We start from the raw sequence: 13,180 nt of genomic DNA, 5'->3' as shown, positions 1-13,180 counted from the left end.
GAAGAAGTCGCACACGAGAGAATGCAATTAACGCAGGTTGTTTTCTCTCATTGGCGACCGAGCGTCCCTCGCTTGCTCTGGCTGGAACCAGAGTGCCCCAAACGAAAATCTGGGATGAGCGCTCTCCAGTAATTCAGATACTTTGTTGACAGAATTCTGTCAATGCTGACTTTGGGTAAATGACCACAGCACACAGTGCATAACTAACTTCGAACCTTTACTTCAATCATTCCATCGGTGTGCTTGGCCCAATCACCAAGCCGAAGAGGTGGTAGGTACTATGGCACGCGTGCATTGGGCAGCTGCCGGTCCCTCCGTCTAGTGGTCGTCATGTTCTTCATACTCCAGCTTGTCATCGGTATCGCAGCTGCCGTCGTGTGGCCAGTGTGTTGGATTGTCGACATCAATCTTTTGGTCAGGGAAGTAGTCGTAGAAGTCTTCCATAGTCATGTGCACTGCTGGAATCATGGCCTCATACCTCGCCAGCTACAGAAGGAAACAGAACAAAGCGGTGAAAGAACAGCAATGAAGATCCAAGTTTACCTATGTGGAACATTAAATTGAAACAGTCTATGTACATGAAAGTAAAATCAATTTTCTAGAAAAAAAAAATTCAGCCACTGCATAATTTTACCAGCAACCTTACAGCTGGAGGACTCCAATTACAAAAAAAAAAAAAAAAAAAAAAAAAAGGGGTGCCGACTTAGCCACACCGTGAATTTGATGCACAAAGCATGCTTCAAAAAGTTCAAGCTCAACATTTCAAGGTATCTTATGCGCATTTCATACATGCTTTGACACATTTTTCGTTAAAAGGGTGTTCAAGATGTCACTTCGCTCAATGCACTTGAAAAAATAAAATAAAAATAAAATAAAGAAAAGCTGGTTACATTATTTGTCACCTCTCAGTATCATTTTACATGAAGACGGAAGTTTGGCCGCTTGATGGAAGTGCACCTATGCGCTTCCATCGAGCGGCTTGGCAGTGAGGCATCTGTGATATTGGCAAAATAAAATTCTTTAGAGAAAAATGGCGAAGGGCCACACTGTTGTCACATGTAATGTTATAATATATATAAAAAAAGAGAAAAAGTGAAGTGTCACATGTAATGTTACATAATATAAAAAAAAAGAGAAAAGATGAAGTGTCATCATAAGGTTATGTCCTATGTCACTAGGTAGGTCACATAATGCTTGGCCTATCTCTTGCATTGGCAGACATTTTCTCATGTTCAGCCCTGTTACAGCGTTTGCATGCTCCCTGCAGTGGGGTCGAGCGAGTCAACCCACCCCTTGCCGCAAAGTTGACTCAACCCCTCAACCCGGCAGCATTTATATAAACCCAATAATCGGTTTTCGGAATAACCGGAAAGAGGAATAGTGGGGTGTGTGTGTGTGCACAGGTGCAACATCCTGCACCGGAAAGGCAAGAGGAGCGGCTTTCATTCTGAGCATGCACACCCACACCTCGCTATTGCCCTATTCCCTATTTCAAACCTGTTATCGCCATCGTGGACACAAAGCCAGCACCGCACTACTTTCACGTCACGCCACAAGGAAGCCATGCGACATCATCAACGTTGAGAATATGTGCTGTGATGCAGCAGTTGGCTCACAATGTGGCGGAGAGGATTTGTCGCCTACCATGCTGTGTGCCTAGGCTACACTGAACCTACCCTAGTGACAGTGCTGCCCAGTGCAGAACAATTGGGTACTGAGGACACGGAACTTGTGCCCTTACCTGGACGATAGAGTGTCTCTAAGTCACTACCACACCGAAGCTAAAATTTGCTATATTCTACAACGATGATGCTAGGCTCACTTCTGGCTTTTGCCAAGGAGTCGGACTCCTTCTCATCCTCTCCCCCTTTAAGCCTAGGAGCAACCTCTTTTAAATAAACAATTGCATACCCACTCATCCTTTTTTGTGTACTGTGAATAAAGATCCTCAGTTTCAGATTAAAGGAGATATAGGCACCTATCGACGAATGACACAGTACTATAAGTCTCACTAATTTATGGGATACGTCTTCTTTTGGGAAAATAATTGTTGCACATTCACTTAAGTCAGTCAGCCGCCTAATACTACTAGCTAATGAAGTCTGCTCGTTCCTGCACATTTTAAGACATTTCACGTAAGGCTTGTGTGTGACAATTTGCAAACAAATTTATCCCACCCGCACACCTGCATTTCCTAAAATTTTGTGACCGATTCCACATCAGTAACTGAACTCCACATTACCATACTTTTAACCATCATCTAATCCATTAAGACAAAGGCAGAGGGATAACAAAAATCAAGATTAAAAAAAAAAAAAAGGAAATGAGCTATAAGATACCGAATAACCTTGGAAACAACAATAAGAACCTTCAGGAAGAAATGCACCACTGTATTCTTAAAGGTAACCATGTTATAAGTAACCATGTTTGAGATGTTTTGGCATTCAGGGGTGCCACAAGGGATACACTACAACACTGAAAAGCAAACCTTGTTGCCTGCCCGTTTTTTTTTAGCCAAGAAAGTACATAGTGTTTCGTTCATCAGCGCAGAATCTTAGCATGGCCTGCATTCTGGATGGTGGTTTGGCTAACAGGTTTAACAACACCCCAAAGCGACTCAGGCTATGAGAGATGGCGTAGTGGAGGGCTCCGAAAATTTCAGCCACCTGGGGTTCTTTAATGTGCACTAACATTACACAGCACATGGGCGCCTAGCTTTTCGCCTCCATTGAAAAGCGGCCGCCGCAGCTGGGATTTGATCCTGCATCCTTGGGCACAGCAGTTGAGTGCATTAATCACTGCACCACTGCGATGGGGCTGCCTGCATTTTTCAAGTGTGGTATATACAGTCGTGAGTAAAAAATATTTGCACAAATGACTGGCGATCAGATCTGTGATATCTCCCCACGTGGCACTGTGGCTTGCAGGCATGCTTATCGGGCCACTCTCATCTTTGCAGCACAGGGGGGGAAGGCAAAAGAAATCTTTATCAAGCGTGCCACCACCCGAGCGTCAAAGTGCCACCATTACAACATTGTGTATGTGGAATTTCTTTTATCCGAGTCGTCATGACCAACGATGCCGTGCACTTTGTTTATTTTACATCAGCAAAAATAAATTTTGGCGAAACCCTCTTACACAGTTTGCTGAACCACCCTATTACTGAATAATGGGAATGACCCGGTACTCTTGTTATCAGCCTCTTCTTCAATCGCAGCGCCACGTATTGTAATTCTGGTGATCCGTGACATGTGCTAATATTTTTTACTCGCGATTGTACCTGGACATGTCTGCGAGTAGTATGTACCCGAACATGTCCGTATGGGTGGTGCTTAAACTGAACATGTTCTCCTGTTTCAACAAAATGGCAAAAAATGGCGCCATAGTCTGGGATTGTGCTGTATGACTAGCAGCTCCTAAGATCTTCAAAATCAACCATGCCAGCCTAGTCTTGCTTTCGAATGTGTAAACGGATTGAATACATTGAAAACATATGTTTTGTAACCACATTTGCAGATGCCATACAAATGCAGTGTCAGTCGCTGTAACAAAAAAGATCATCACGTAGCCATCGGCACCACTTCTGAAGTTTCAGCTGGCACGAACGATTGTATACATTTGCATGCAGTGAACACAGCTACAATACAGGCCCACGTTGCACTATTAAATACATCATGAGGTGGGAAAGGAAGGAATAACGAAGAAGCGTTACCATACCTCCTTCTTGTAGTTTTCAATGCGCTCTTTAGACTCTAAGATGAAAGCTTCCACCTCTTCTTTCTGTCGAAAGAAGAAATACGTCTTGTCAACTACACAGCAGCAGCTGCCTCACACTTGGCACAAGCAACTGTAACTAGCATACAATGGAACGTCAAAAGAATGCTTGCTTGATAGGTGCTGCAAAGGCTGAACACCGGAATAAATGGATGTAGTTTTTGCCTTGTTAAAGGATGAGGGAAACTGCATTCAATTATTGTTTTCAGTAAAAATTTATACTCTGTCTATGCAGATTTTTGCCCTGCAGCAAAAGATGCATGCATCAGCAAGAAAATCTGACAAAGTCCTACCGCTAGACAGAGCTGTCCTCACCAAAAAGGACAGGTAGCTGCCATTCAAAGGACGTGGCTGTGTAGCTTAGTGGCTTAGCCTCTGAGACTGACACCCAAAATTGGTGTCGATGCACACATTTGACTAACAAAACTGGCAGCAGAGGGCAACACCCGTATTTCGTGTTTTGGTTGTTTATAGCTAATAATAATAATAATAATAATAATAATAATAATAATAATAATAATAATAATAATAATAATAATAATAATAATAATAATAATAATAATAACAACAACAATAATTATTATTATTGTGAGCACTGTGAATGAACATTATCTTCATCTGTACATATGCATCATCTTCGGTCAGCTTGTCTGAAGACTAAGTGTGAACAAACTGCTGCTGGTTGTTAGCTGCTGCATCTGCTGGTCTGTCAATAGCAAAGTGACCCTGCCTGTGCTTCTTCCCATCTCACATTATTACTATTGGTTCACAAGAAAGGAAAGGCGTGGTACCTGTCACACTTTTTCTGTGGACGCCTGAACCGCACAATAAGGGAAGGGAGGAAAGTGGGAGTGAAAGTGGAAGCTGAGTTTTTGGTGAGAGTAGTCTCTGTGGTTAGAATGCAGTACCCCAGATAAATAAGCCGAGTCATATTAAGGCGAAGCCTTTAATGCCTCATCATTGTCGACAGAAGGTTGTCAGCAAAGGTGTCATGCTTTCAAGAGCAAGAGCTAAAAATAAATTAATAAACCTTGTCTCCACTGGGAATCGAACCTCCATCCCTTGGATCCCCATCCCTTGGATCACCAGCCCAGCGCTTTACCAACTGTGCCACGCCCCGAATAGTGAAATGTTCTTCATAATTCCCCTTGACTACCGTATGATAGCTGGATTCCGCGAGACAGATACTGCGCCTATACTGTACACGAATTATAGAACAGCAGTGAACTTTAATGCGTTCAATGAATTGCTGGTTGTGTTTGACAAGGGGCACGTGATGTACCATCACGTCATGACAGGTCATGACATCACCAGGAGATTCATGCATATACGAAGCTGACCCCGCCGAGCGTCCGATCCAGGCATCCGTGCGGCGCCTTTCATTTGCCGCTTCCTTGAACGCCGCACCACACAGCAAACAGAGGCAGACCCAGATGTCTAGGAGGCATTAGCACAGCAGGCATCAGCGGCGTTTGAAATTGACTTACAGGATAAAAAAAGGCGCAGTATCTGTCACAATTCTCCGCGGACACATGCACCACACTGTAAAGGAAGGGAGGAAAGGGAGTGAAAGAAGAGAGGGAGATAGCGGTGCTGTAGTGGAGGGCTACGATCCACCACACTTTAATGGCTTTCTCCTCATCGCACTTTAGTGGTCCAAGGTGCTCTCTAGAATTTTTTGTCTTGAAACTGCCTGCACTTCACAAACCAATACCACATTTGGCGACACCTATAAACGATGAACCAGGTTGAAAACTGAAGGCACACAGCTGTCATCTGAATTCCAGTTACCTTGACAATGCTCACATGCTGCAATGCTCACATGCTACGAATGCATGTTCTCGTTACTGGCACTCTGCTTTCAGCTGTAGAAAATGTAAATTCAAATGTGAAGACTCCATGGATCACGTAGGAAATAAAAGGGCAGAGCAAGGAAAGAAGAATTTAGTGCTTACCGCAGCCCTTTCCTGAGCATCAATGTCAGGCGAGACATGTTCCTTGGGGTAAGGCACGGTGAAGGCCTTGTACTGTGAACATGGACAGAACGAGGTTTTGAGGAATCTGTTTCAATCTTATCACCGGCATTATTGTATGAAAGAAGCCAAGAGCCAGTGAAACCATGAAAGGCGTGAGGGAAAGGTAGCTTCTGATCCCAGCATCAGCATGTGGCTGTCTTCTCTCCCACCTTATTAAAACTATCTTACTTATTTCTTATGTTATAAATTTACTGTTCAAATCGACACCACTATAAGGAAATGTAACAGTCCTCGATAGTTTCAGAGGCCGTTAGTTCCTGTCGTGAACAGACCCTAAATCGCCCCTCAATCACCTGTCTTTATCTACTTCATCATGGGCTGTTATCTACTGCAGTCATGGGCTGTTAACTATGTTCGCGTGTAAAAGAACACCATCACTAGCCTCACTATCTTCCTTAGTAAAACCAGAGAAATTTCACTGCATTTCTACGTGACGCTGTGATTTCAGCTTAGCCGTCTTTCAGTTGGCTTTCAAAGACCGGTAAAGGGGCCGCTTGGCGAACTTACCTCTTTTTCAAACTTCTCGACGAGTGCAGGGTTTCCTAAGCGGGCCCGGTACATGGCGAAGTCAATCGGAGGCGGGTTCTCGGGAAGACTCAGCACCCTAAAAACAAACAGATTAACCATGTTTAAACACTGTTTCACTATTCCTCGCAGATCACAGGCCCAAAACAAGTAAGCGAAACAAGTTTACTGAGAATGACCCCACGAGTGGTGGGGAGACGGTCACCAAATCGCCGGTGAGCGACTTACTCAGAAGGAACGCGTAGCACAGCTTACCTGCGAACGTAGCCATCAGACTTAGACTTCAGAGCTTGGAAAAACACTTTTTGGTTGGCGGGCACGCGCTCCGCAAAGGCGGCCCAGTCAACAGAAGACTTTGCGATCCTCCTAGCAGCCATGTTTCAGCAGGGAAGGTGACCGATGTACTATAGTGCTCTAGAAGATTCTCGATCCGACATGGATCCGACTGCTATTGGCCAGATTCCGCTAGAGGGATGTCCGATCATTCGGATAACAACTCGATCATTTCATTGTCAAACTATGTTTTAAGTATATGTATAACATTTTAAAGGGACGGTGATTAGATGCAAATGTGCGATGAAGGGCCATCGAGGCTAGAGATTGCAAGCCGACACGCCGGCATATTTCTAGGGATCAAAGAAGAAAGTAAAGACGAAACCGAAACAAAAGGTTCACGTACTAAGCATGTGCGAATAAATTTTATTGCTCGCTTTGAGCCCATTCAAATAACACCGCCAAATACTTTTCCAGCCCGAAACTTGCTAAACTTTAAACAATGCACCTGTATTTCACGAGCATGCCTCAATAAAAAGCCATAAGCCACCGAATCAACAGCGCTTGCGACGACGGCGGCGCCTGGCGCTACCAGCTCGAAGCATGCATCGGGGTTTGTCTCTCAATATGGCGGGCAGGGGCATCAACTCCGGTGCCGACGGCGCTGACGAGCCGTCGGCCGAAAATGCCAAAGCGGGCGCTCCCAAGCAGCCCAAGAACACTCAGTGGGTTAAGCTCAACGTCGGAGGAACGTGCTTCCTGACGACCCGCACAACGCTGTGCCGAGATCCCAAGTCGTTCCTGTACCGGCTTTGCCAAGAGGATCCCGAACTCGACTCTGACAAGGTGCGTGCCGTTTCTGCTACACACACACATGCAACTACCCAGCGCGTTGCCCGTCGACATTCGCGATTTCATTTTCTTATTTTCCTTTTCCTTTGAAAATTCCAGTGCGCCTCTTTACTGCTAAACCCGTTCGTTTCGTGGTCGTGCACTGATTGGAAAATCTGCGCCGTTGCTTCGCGAAATAGAGGCGTTTTCGCGGCGCTTTTCGATTTTTCTCTCTTCGTTCATCGCTGCCAGGTTCTTTTTCCTTGCTCGCTTTTTCCTTGCGTAGCATTGCGTATTGTTTGACAGTGTGGTGCCTGAAATTGAACGATTTTGCGGTTCTCGCTACTGCGTCGCTTTCGTGGTGCTCAACAGCGGTGGGCGATCCAATCGAAGAGTCGTGCTTTAAAAAGACGACTCGATGAGCCATGCGCGCCCGTCCGGTCGTGTGTGTATGTATGTATGTCTGTGGGCTGCGCCAACTTTTTCTTATATTTTTCCGCTTCCGCATTTATTGCTTGTTTTACCCGACACCGCATCGTCAGCGGGCATGCCGGAAGAATAACTTCCTTTCCCGAGTCGTGCGCGCTCCATGTGCAGTGAGGCCGCTTGGCGCTGGATCGTCGTGGGCTCATTCTTTAATTTCCGTGGTAAACCCTAGGCGAGGTTGCGAAAAAAAAAAAAAAAGTGTTGTCTGCGCGCAATAGCGTTATGACGTAAGGGAGAATGTGTGGCTTCTGCGGACAAATCTCGTCGACGTAGTGACCAAACGAGATTTCCAATCTGCTGCATTGTTTTAATCTCATTTGAGGCTGATTCGGCTATATCCTCGATAGAAGCCGAACAACGGCAGGAAAACGTACGCGAAGGGAGAACGTTTCGAGAAGATTCGGCAGTGTAGAACTCCGCAGTACACGTTTTGTACATCGCATTTAGGAATGCCATCTCCGTATTTAAAGTCGACATACTCGTCTCTGTATGCAGCGTCGGCATTGCCAGGTCTCGCGCATAGGCTTTGAACGGTAGGAATGACTCACTGCCGAAAAATGAAGAAAACGTAGATAGGGGTGTGAGCAGCGTCGAGATTTCCAGAGGCGAAACGCGACACTTTCGCTACCGCCTCTGTCATGAAGCGACGACACGATGTACTGAGTGTTGGGCTGTGTAGGAATTGAGACGATTAAAAAACAAGAAGACAGCAGACCTGACATGTGCGGAGTCATCCGCCTGACGAGAGCGAAAAATCTCATAAACCCCTCGACTTTGTCGCATTTGTCTCATGAACCAAACTGACTGTGACTTTACGTGTTAACGTCACATGGTCTAAGAAATGTTATACTGTGTCTCAGAACCATAGCTGCTGCACGTTTACCATATTTTGGGTTTACTTTTTGGTTTTGGTGACAGGAGGTGTTTGTTATACAGCACGAATGGCTGAATAAACTGTGGTCCGTGCCTTCATTCATTGAATTTTCCTCTTTTCGTTACTGAGTTGTCTATGCAACACCTAAATGGCTCAGCGAGAAACAATACATGTCATAGGCCGCATATTCTCGCAGCACCATTAGAATAGCCTTATAGCACGATTTCGAGATTAACGAAAAACGGAAAAACCTGCGCACGTGCTCGGTCACGCCTTCAACATCTTGGTTGACATTTAACCGCCAGTCTCATCGGCTCGATTGCAATTTACCTAACGTGACGAGCATGTATATCCCTTCGGAAAGACGCGTTCGCTGATTTAGTTTTACTTTGCAGAAAGTGCTGCGTCATTGTTTATTTGTTTTCTGTTCACCGGCAGAAGACGCTTAAATGGACTATTTAATTCTGATTAATTGCGGCGCGCACAATCCAAAAGTCCCTAAAGGCACTCCTGTGACGGCGAAAATAGCCTTATCTCGATAGTCGGCCGTAAATTGAAGGACTTGTTGCCTTGTTATCAAGGCATCAGTTATGCTAATCTCGCATGTCATATGATTTTACCAGGGGTGTGCACGCGCTCGACAGATATTTTGTCGCGTCTCTTTTACACATGGACTGTGACGACGACTTCCACATTCTCTTCTTGTAATACACGGTTCGGTTTCTTCGTCTTGGAGCTTCCTAACCAACTGCTGTGCTATAAACATAAACTTAACAGACATAAAGTTGGCGTCAATCGCGCCCCGAGTTGCTTTTTTTTTTTTTTGGGGGGGGGGGGGGCACTTTCAGTTAGTGTCCGCGCACTAGCACAGTGATCGCGAGGAGCTCTGAAAGTACGCCATTATTATTTCCCTGTTTTAATCATCTGCTCTGCCAGGTTCAGGGCTGTAAATTGCGGCGAGGAGGGTGTGCTTCACTCCTGTAGCGCCATTTTGGTACTCTCATGGTTGCCTGTACTTATTGCTGGTTTTTGTTAATAAAATTAGCTCATTAGTTTCACTTTACTCACACAAAAGACTGTAAAAAGTAAACATTAAATATCAGGGACACATGCTTTAGCATTGTACTCTATTACAGTTGTAAAAATTGAGTCATATAAAAATGGATAACAGGTTGCTTGCGATTGTTTTGTTTCGTTTCGTCTGCTTTACTTACAGTGTTTACTGCTCGCAGCATGCACTGCGTGAGTAGTTTCCTGTGCGCACGGTGGTTGATGGTATTTTTTGTGTGCGCGTCGGTCAGTCGCGCGCGTTCTAGCGGGCACCCAGAATTGCCAGAGAAGCCAGCGCTTTTGCTAAAGCCAGTGAGCCGTGCGGGCTTACCTTCGCTGGAAAACTAAAAGACACATCACAACTGTCCACTTTCACATGACTTCCAGTAAGTTGTTTTGCTCGGTAGGTGCTGTGATTAAGCGCGCAGCGCGCTACAGCTTCGCACCACGCGAACCACCGCTGTCTTGTGCACCAAGCATAATACCGTGCACAGTCGGTGTGCAAAACAAAGTGCCGAAAGGAATCAGGCATTTCGTTTCATGTGTGAGTTTTCCTTTTTTTCATTTGAAATGGACGTAAACTGTGTTTCTTTCTGCAAAGAATTTTCACGTCTCGCTCGTCAGGGCTCGCCACCACCTTAATTCACATAATCGCCAAAACTTGCGAAACGAACTGTGAAATATATTGATACCGAACTGCACGCACTACGATCCTACGACGATGTCATGTGTGGTCCACGTTGCCAGCGTTGCTAGGTTGGTACGCTGTAATTTGCGCTAAATTGGGCCCAAAAGTTGTTTACAAAGTGCTGGTTACCATGCGCGAAGTACCATCATGGCTACGAACACGATTAGCAAATGACCGGAGAGAGTTTGCAGGGAGTGCCGCCGCCGCTTTCGCTCTGATCTTGGCTGTAACCCTGTGGTCAGGTTATCAACGGTAGCATTTCGCTTTCAGTGCTTCAAAAACTAAAGTGACTGATGATGATGATGATAGCGTGTTCATTCATTTGAGACTGGTGGGCGCCGAGCTTTGCGCATGGGACTTTACCCAGTGGGCTATGGTGTAACTATCTTAAGTATGGGTGTTAATAATTTAGATATTCACGTTGCGTACGGGTTTTGCGAACTTACAGTAATATAAATGGCTCTTCAATGCATAGTTTTGGTGCTGTTGTTTCATGTAGCACGTTACTTAACATTTCGCTCGCTATGCGACAGCTTGAAGTTAGGGAGCTTGTCTTTGCTTCCCGGTTTCAAAACCGAGAACTGCGATGTCTCCTCAGTTTGTCGCGTCATGCGCTGAAGTCGAGGGAAGTGCTCAGGATTGCACGAAAGTTGCAGCGTGTGCTGCTGTTAACAGCTAGCGCAAGGGCTCATGGGCGTCGCCTTTGCCTCCGGAAACTGGCCGTAAGTTGTGCGACGTGTCCGGATTTTAAACGGAAGTTTCGCAACTGCCATTTCTACAGGATGCCCCGCCTTTGTCCTCAGAGATGGTAACGTACACATTAGCTCTCGTATTTCGGTTCGACATGGGCTCGACGCATGTGGCCGCTTGCGAAGCACTACAGCAGGATAAAAAACAGTTGGTAACTATGGATCATGACAGGCGATGTGTGTATTACTGCGCTGAACGCTAAATGGAATCAGCTGGTGTTATTTGACGATGCCAAACAAGCCAGAAGCATCAAAATGTTAGAGCTTATAGATCTGACAGTGAGCTGTCTATCTATGTAAGCAGGAAAGGTTTAGCGGCGGCCTACCTTTCTTCACGGAGGAATTGCTGTTTTGGCTTGAAAGCTTTGATGACCCAGACACCGAACATAGTTTCCCTTGCATGGAGGCACAGTGGCTAGCGTTTCGCTATTTAAAGTATACTTTAAGCTGTGACCAATGCCAATGAACAAAGCGGTGACGCTCTGTATTTTCTTTTTTTTTTGCATGCACGTGACCTCAACTCGTCTGTGACGTCGTAGCCGTCTTTTGGTTTTTGAGAGCGAAACTTCAAGAGGGAAAATTCAGTCGTAAATTATTTCTCACATTTCGCGCTACCCATTTGTGTGTTCGTTTTTTTTTTTTTTAACGTGCAGCGCCTATCACGTATATGCTATAGAAAAAAAGATAGCCGGAAACGTTTTTGAGTCGTGATGAAAAGATATTTGCGAAAACGAGAAAAGGCGCACGAACATCCGGTATTCCAGTCTTCACGGCAACGAAGAAAAAAAAAAAAAAGGTTGGTTTCACGAATATCGAAAACTTCAGCGGTTAAATATCTTGAGGTCCCTCTTCCCCCTCAACTCATCGCCTACTTGCTAGGAAAAATAAAGAAAATAGGTTGCGACATATCGCTTCACCGCGTTCCGTCCTGCCTGCGATCACTTGAACGCGCTCTATGGAGGGGGCGAACTGTTGTTTAGGTTACTTGATTCATAGCTGAGGTCGAATCTGAGGGCGGTGCGAGAAGCCTGTCCCGTAGTTTTCGTGCTCTTCTCTTGTCATATACTCCCTTTCTGCTGCACTTAGAATCAAACTCAGCAAAGGGCTTATTCTCCGGGGCAACTAAAAGCGCCCGATGAGGTTTCGCCCTAATCAGTTGCGAGAGGTCGCAAGGAGCAGCCAAAAAGAGATTTCAAATTACAGGGTCCACCCAGAGCTTTTAAATTTTACTCGAATACTCACAAATACCACTCTACGGATTTGTTTCTTAGAGTATGATGCATAAATATCAATTTCAGGGACCAGTAGTGCGTGGCAGGTGTAATAAAGCATCGATTATGGAAATACTAGCTTGACATATTGGAGTGCCAGACGGCCATGTGGTGCTCCCGGGTGTCTGGAAGAGGAACGAATGCCTCTGCCTTTTATTTATTTAATTTTTTTCGTGATGAAGCCTGAACGAAAAGCGACATTGTTATCATGCATTGTGTAACATCTGCATAGGTCGCCCTTACACACGCCATAGGTCGTTAGGTGGTTAAAACAGCACCACAAGTGGGAAAAACATATCCCAGCGTCGGGACGTGCGCCTAAGACAGGCGGAGACGTTGACTCGTGTCTTGTTTACGTTGTCAGTGTTTTCTTGTTTCTGTGTTGCACGCGACAGCTTTTTGATCGCACCACCTGTGGAGCCTCGTTCAATGTTTGTGTCGAAGAAAAATTAAAACCCAAAACGGCAGCTGGTTGGCGCCAAATTGTAGGGTCCAGAAATTTTTGCGCCGCTTGAGCCGCACACGCTGTCAGTCACATATGCGATTCGACAACGCAGAAAGCCCCCTCAAAGGACACCGTTCAGGCACGTTCATGTCGTCCAGTGATTGTCATAAATGTCACG

The 13,180-nt window shown here is 45.4% G+C and overlaps 2 protein-coding genes across 2 annotated transcripts in view; one reads left to right on the top strand and one right to left on the bottom strand.

Annotated features, from left to right (window-relative positions):
* Positions 1-200: 200 nt before the first annotated feature.
* Positions 201-6,761, bottom strand: ATPsynD (ATP synthase, subunit D). Its single transcript, XM_084604749.1, has 5 exons — positions 6,591-6,761; positions 6,318-6,414; positions 5,730-5,801; positions 3,718-3,780; positions 201-486 (listed from the first exon to the last, which is right to left on the bottom strand). Exons 1-5 carry the CDS (start codon positions 6,710-6,712, stop codon positions 319-321), a joined length of 522 nt encoding a protein of 173 aa, XP_084460875.1. The 5' UTR covers positions 6,713-6,761; the 3' UTR covers positions 201-318.
* A 449-nt stretch (positions 6,762-7,210) lies between these two features.
* inc (BTB/POZ domain-containing protein inc) overlaps positions 7,211-13,180 on the top strand; it is a 33,587-nt gene continuing 27,617 nt past the window's right edge. Inside the window, exon 1 of the mRNA XM_084604748.1 lies at positions 7,211-7,454. Within this exon, the coding sequence (XP_084460874.1) occupies positions 7,212-7,454 (243 nt within the window). The 5' untranslated portion in view covers position 7,211. The remainder of the gene's footprint in view (positions 7,455-13,180) is intronic.

Source organism: Amblyomma maculatum, chromosome 5, assembly GCF_055883805.1.
Source record: "Amblyomma maculatum isolate TAMU_Amacu chromosome 5, ASM5588380v1, whole genome shotgun sequence".
Classification (NCBI taxonomy): Eukaryota; Metazoa; Arthropoda; class Arachnida; order Ixodida; family Ixodidae; genus Amblyomma; species Amblyomma maculatum.
Note: the sequence above shows the minus strand (reverse complement) of the source record. Positions and strands in the feature narration are given on the sequence as shown.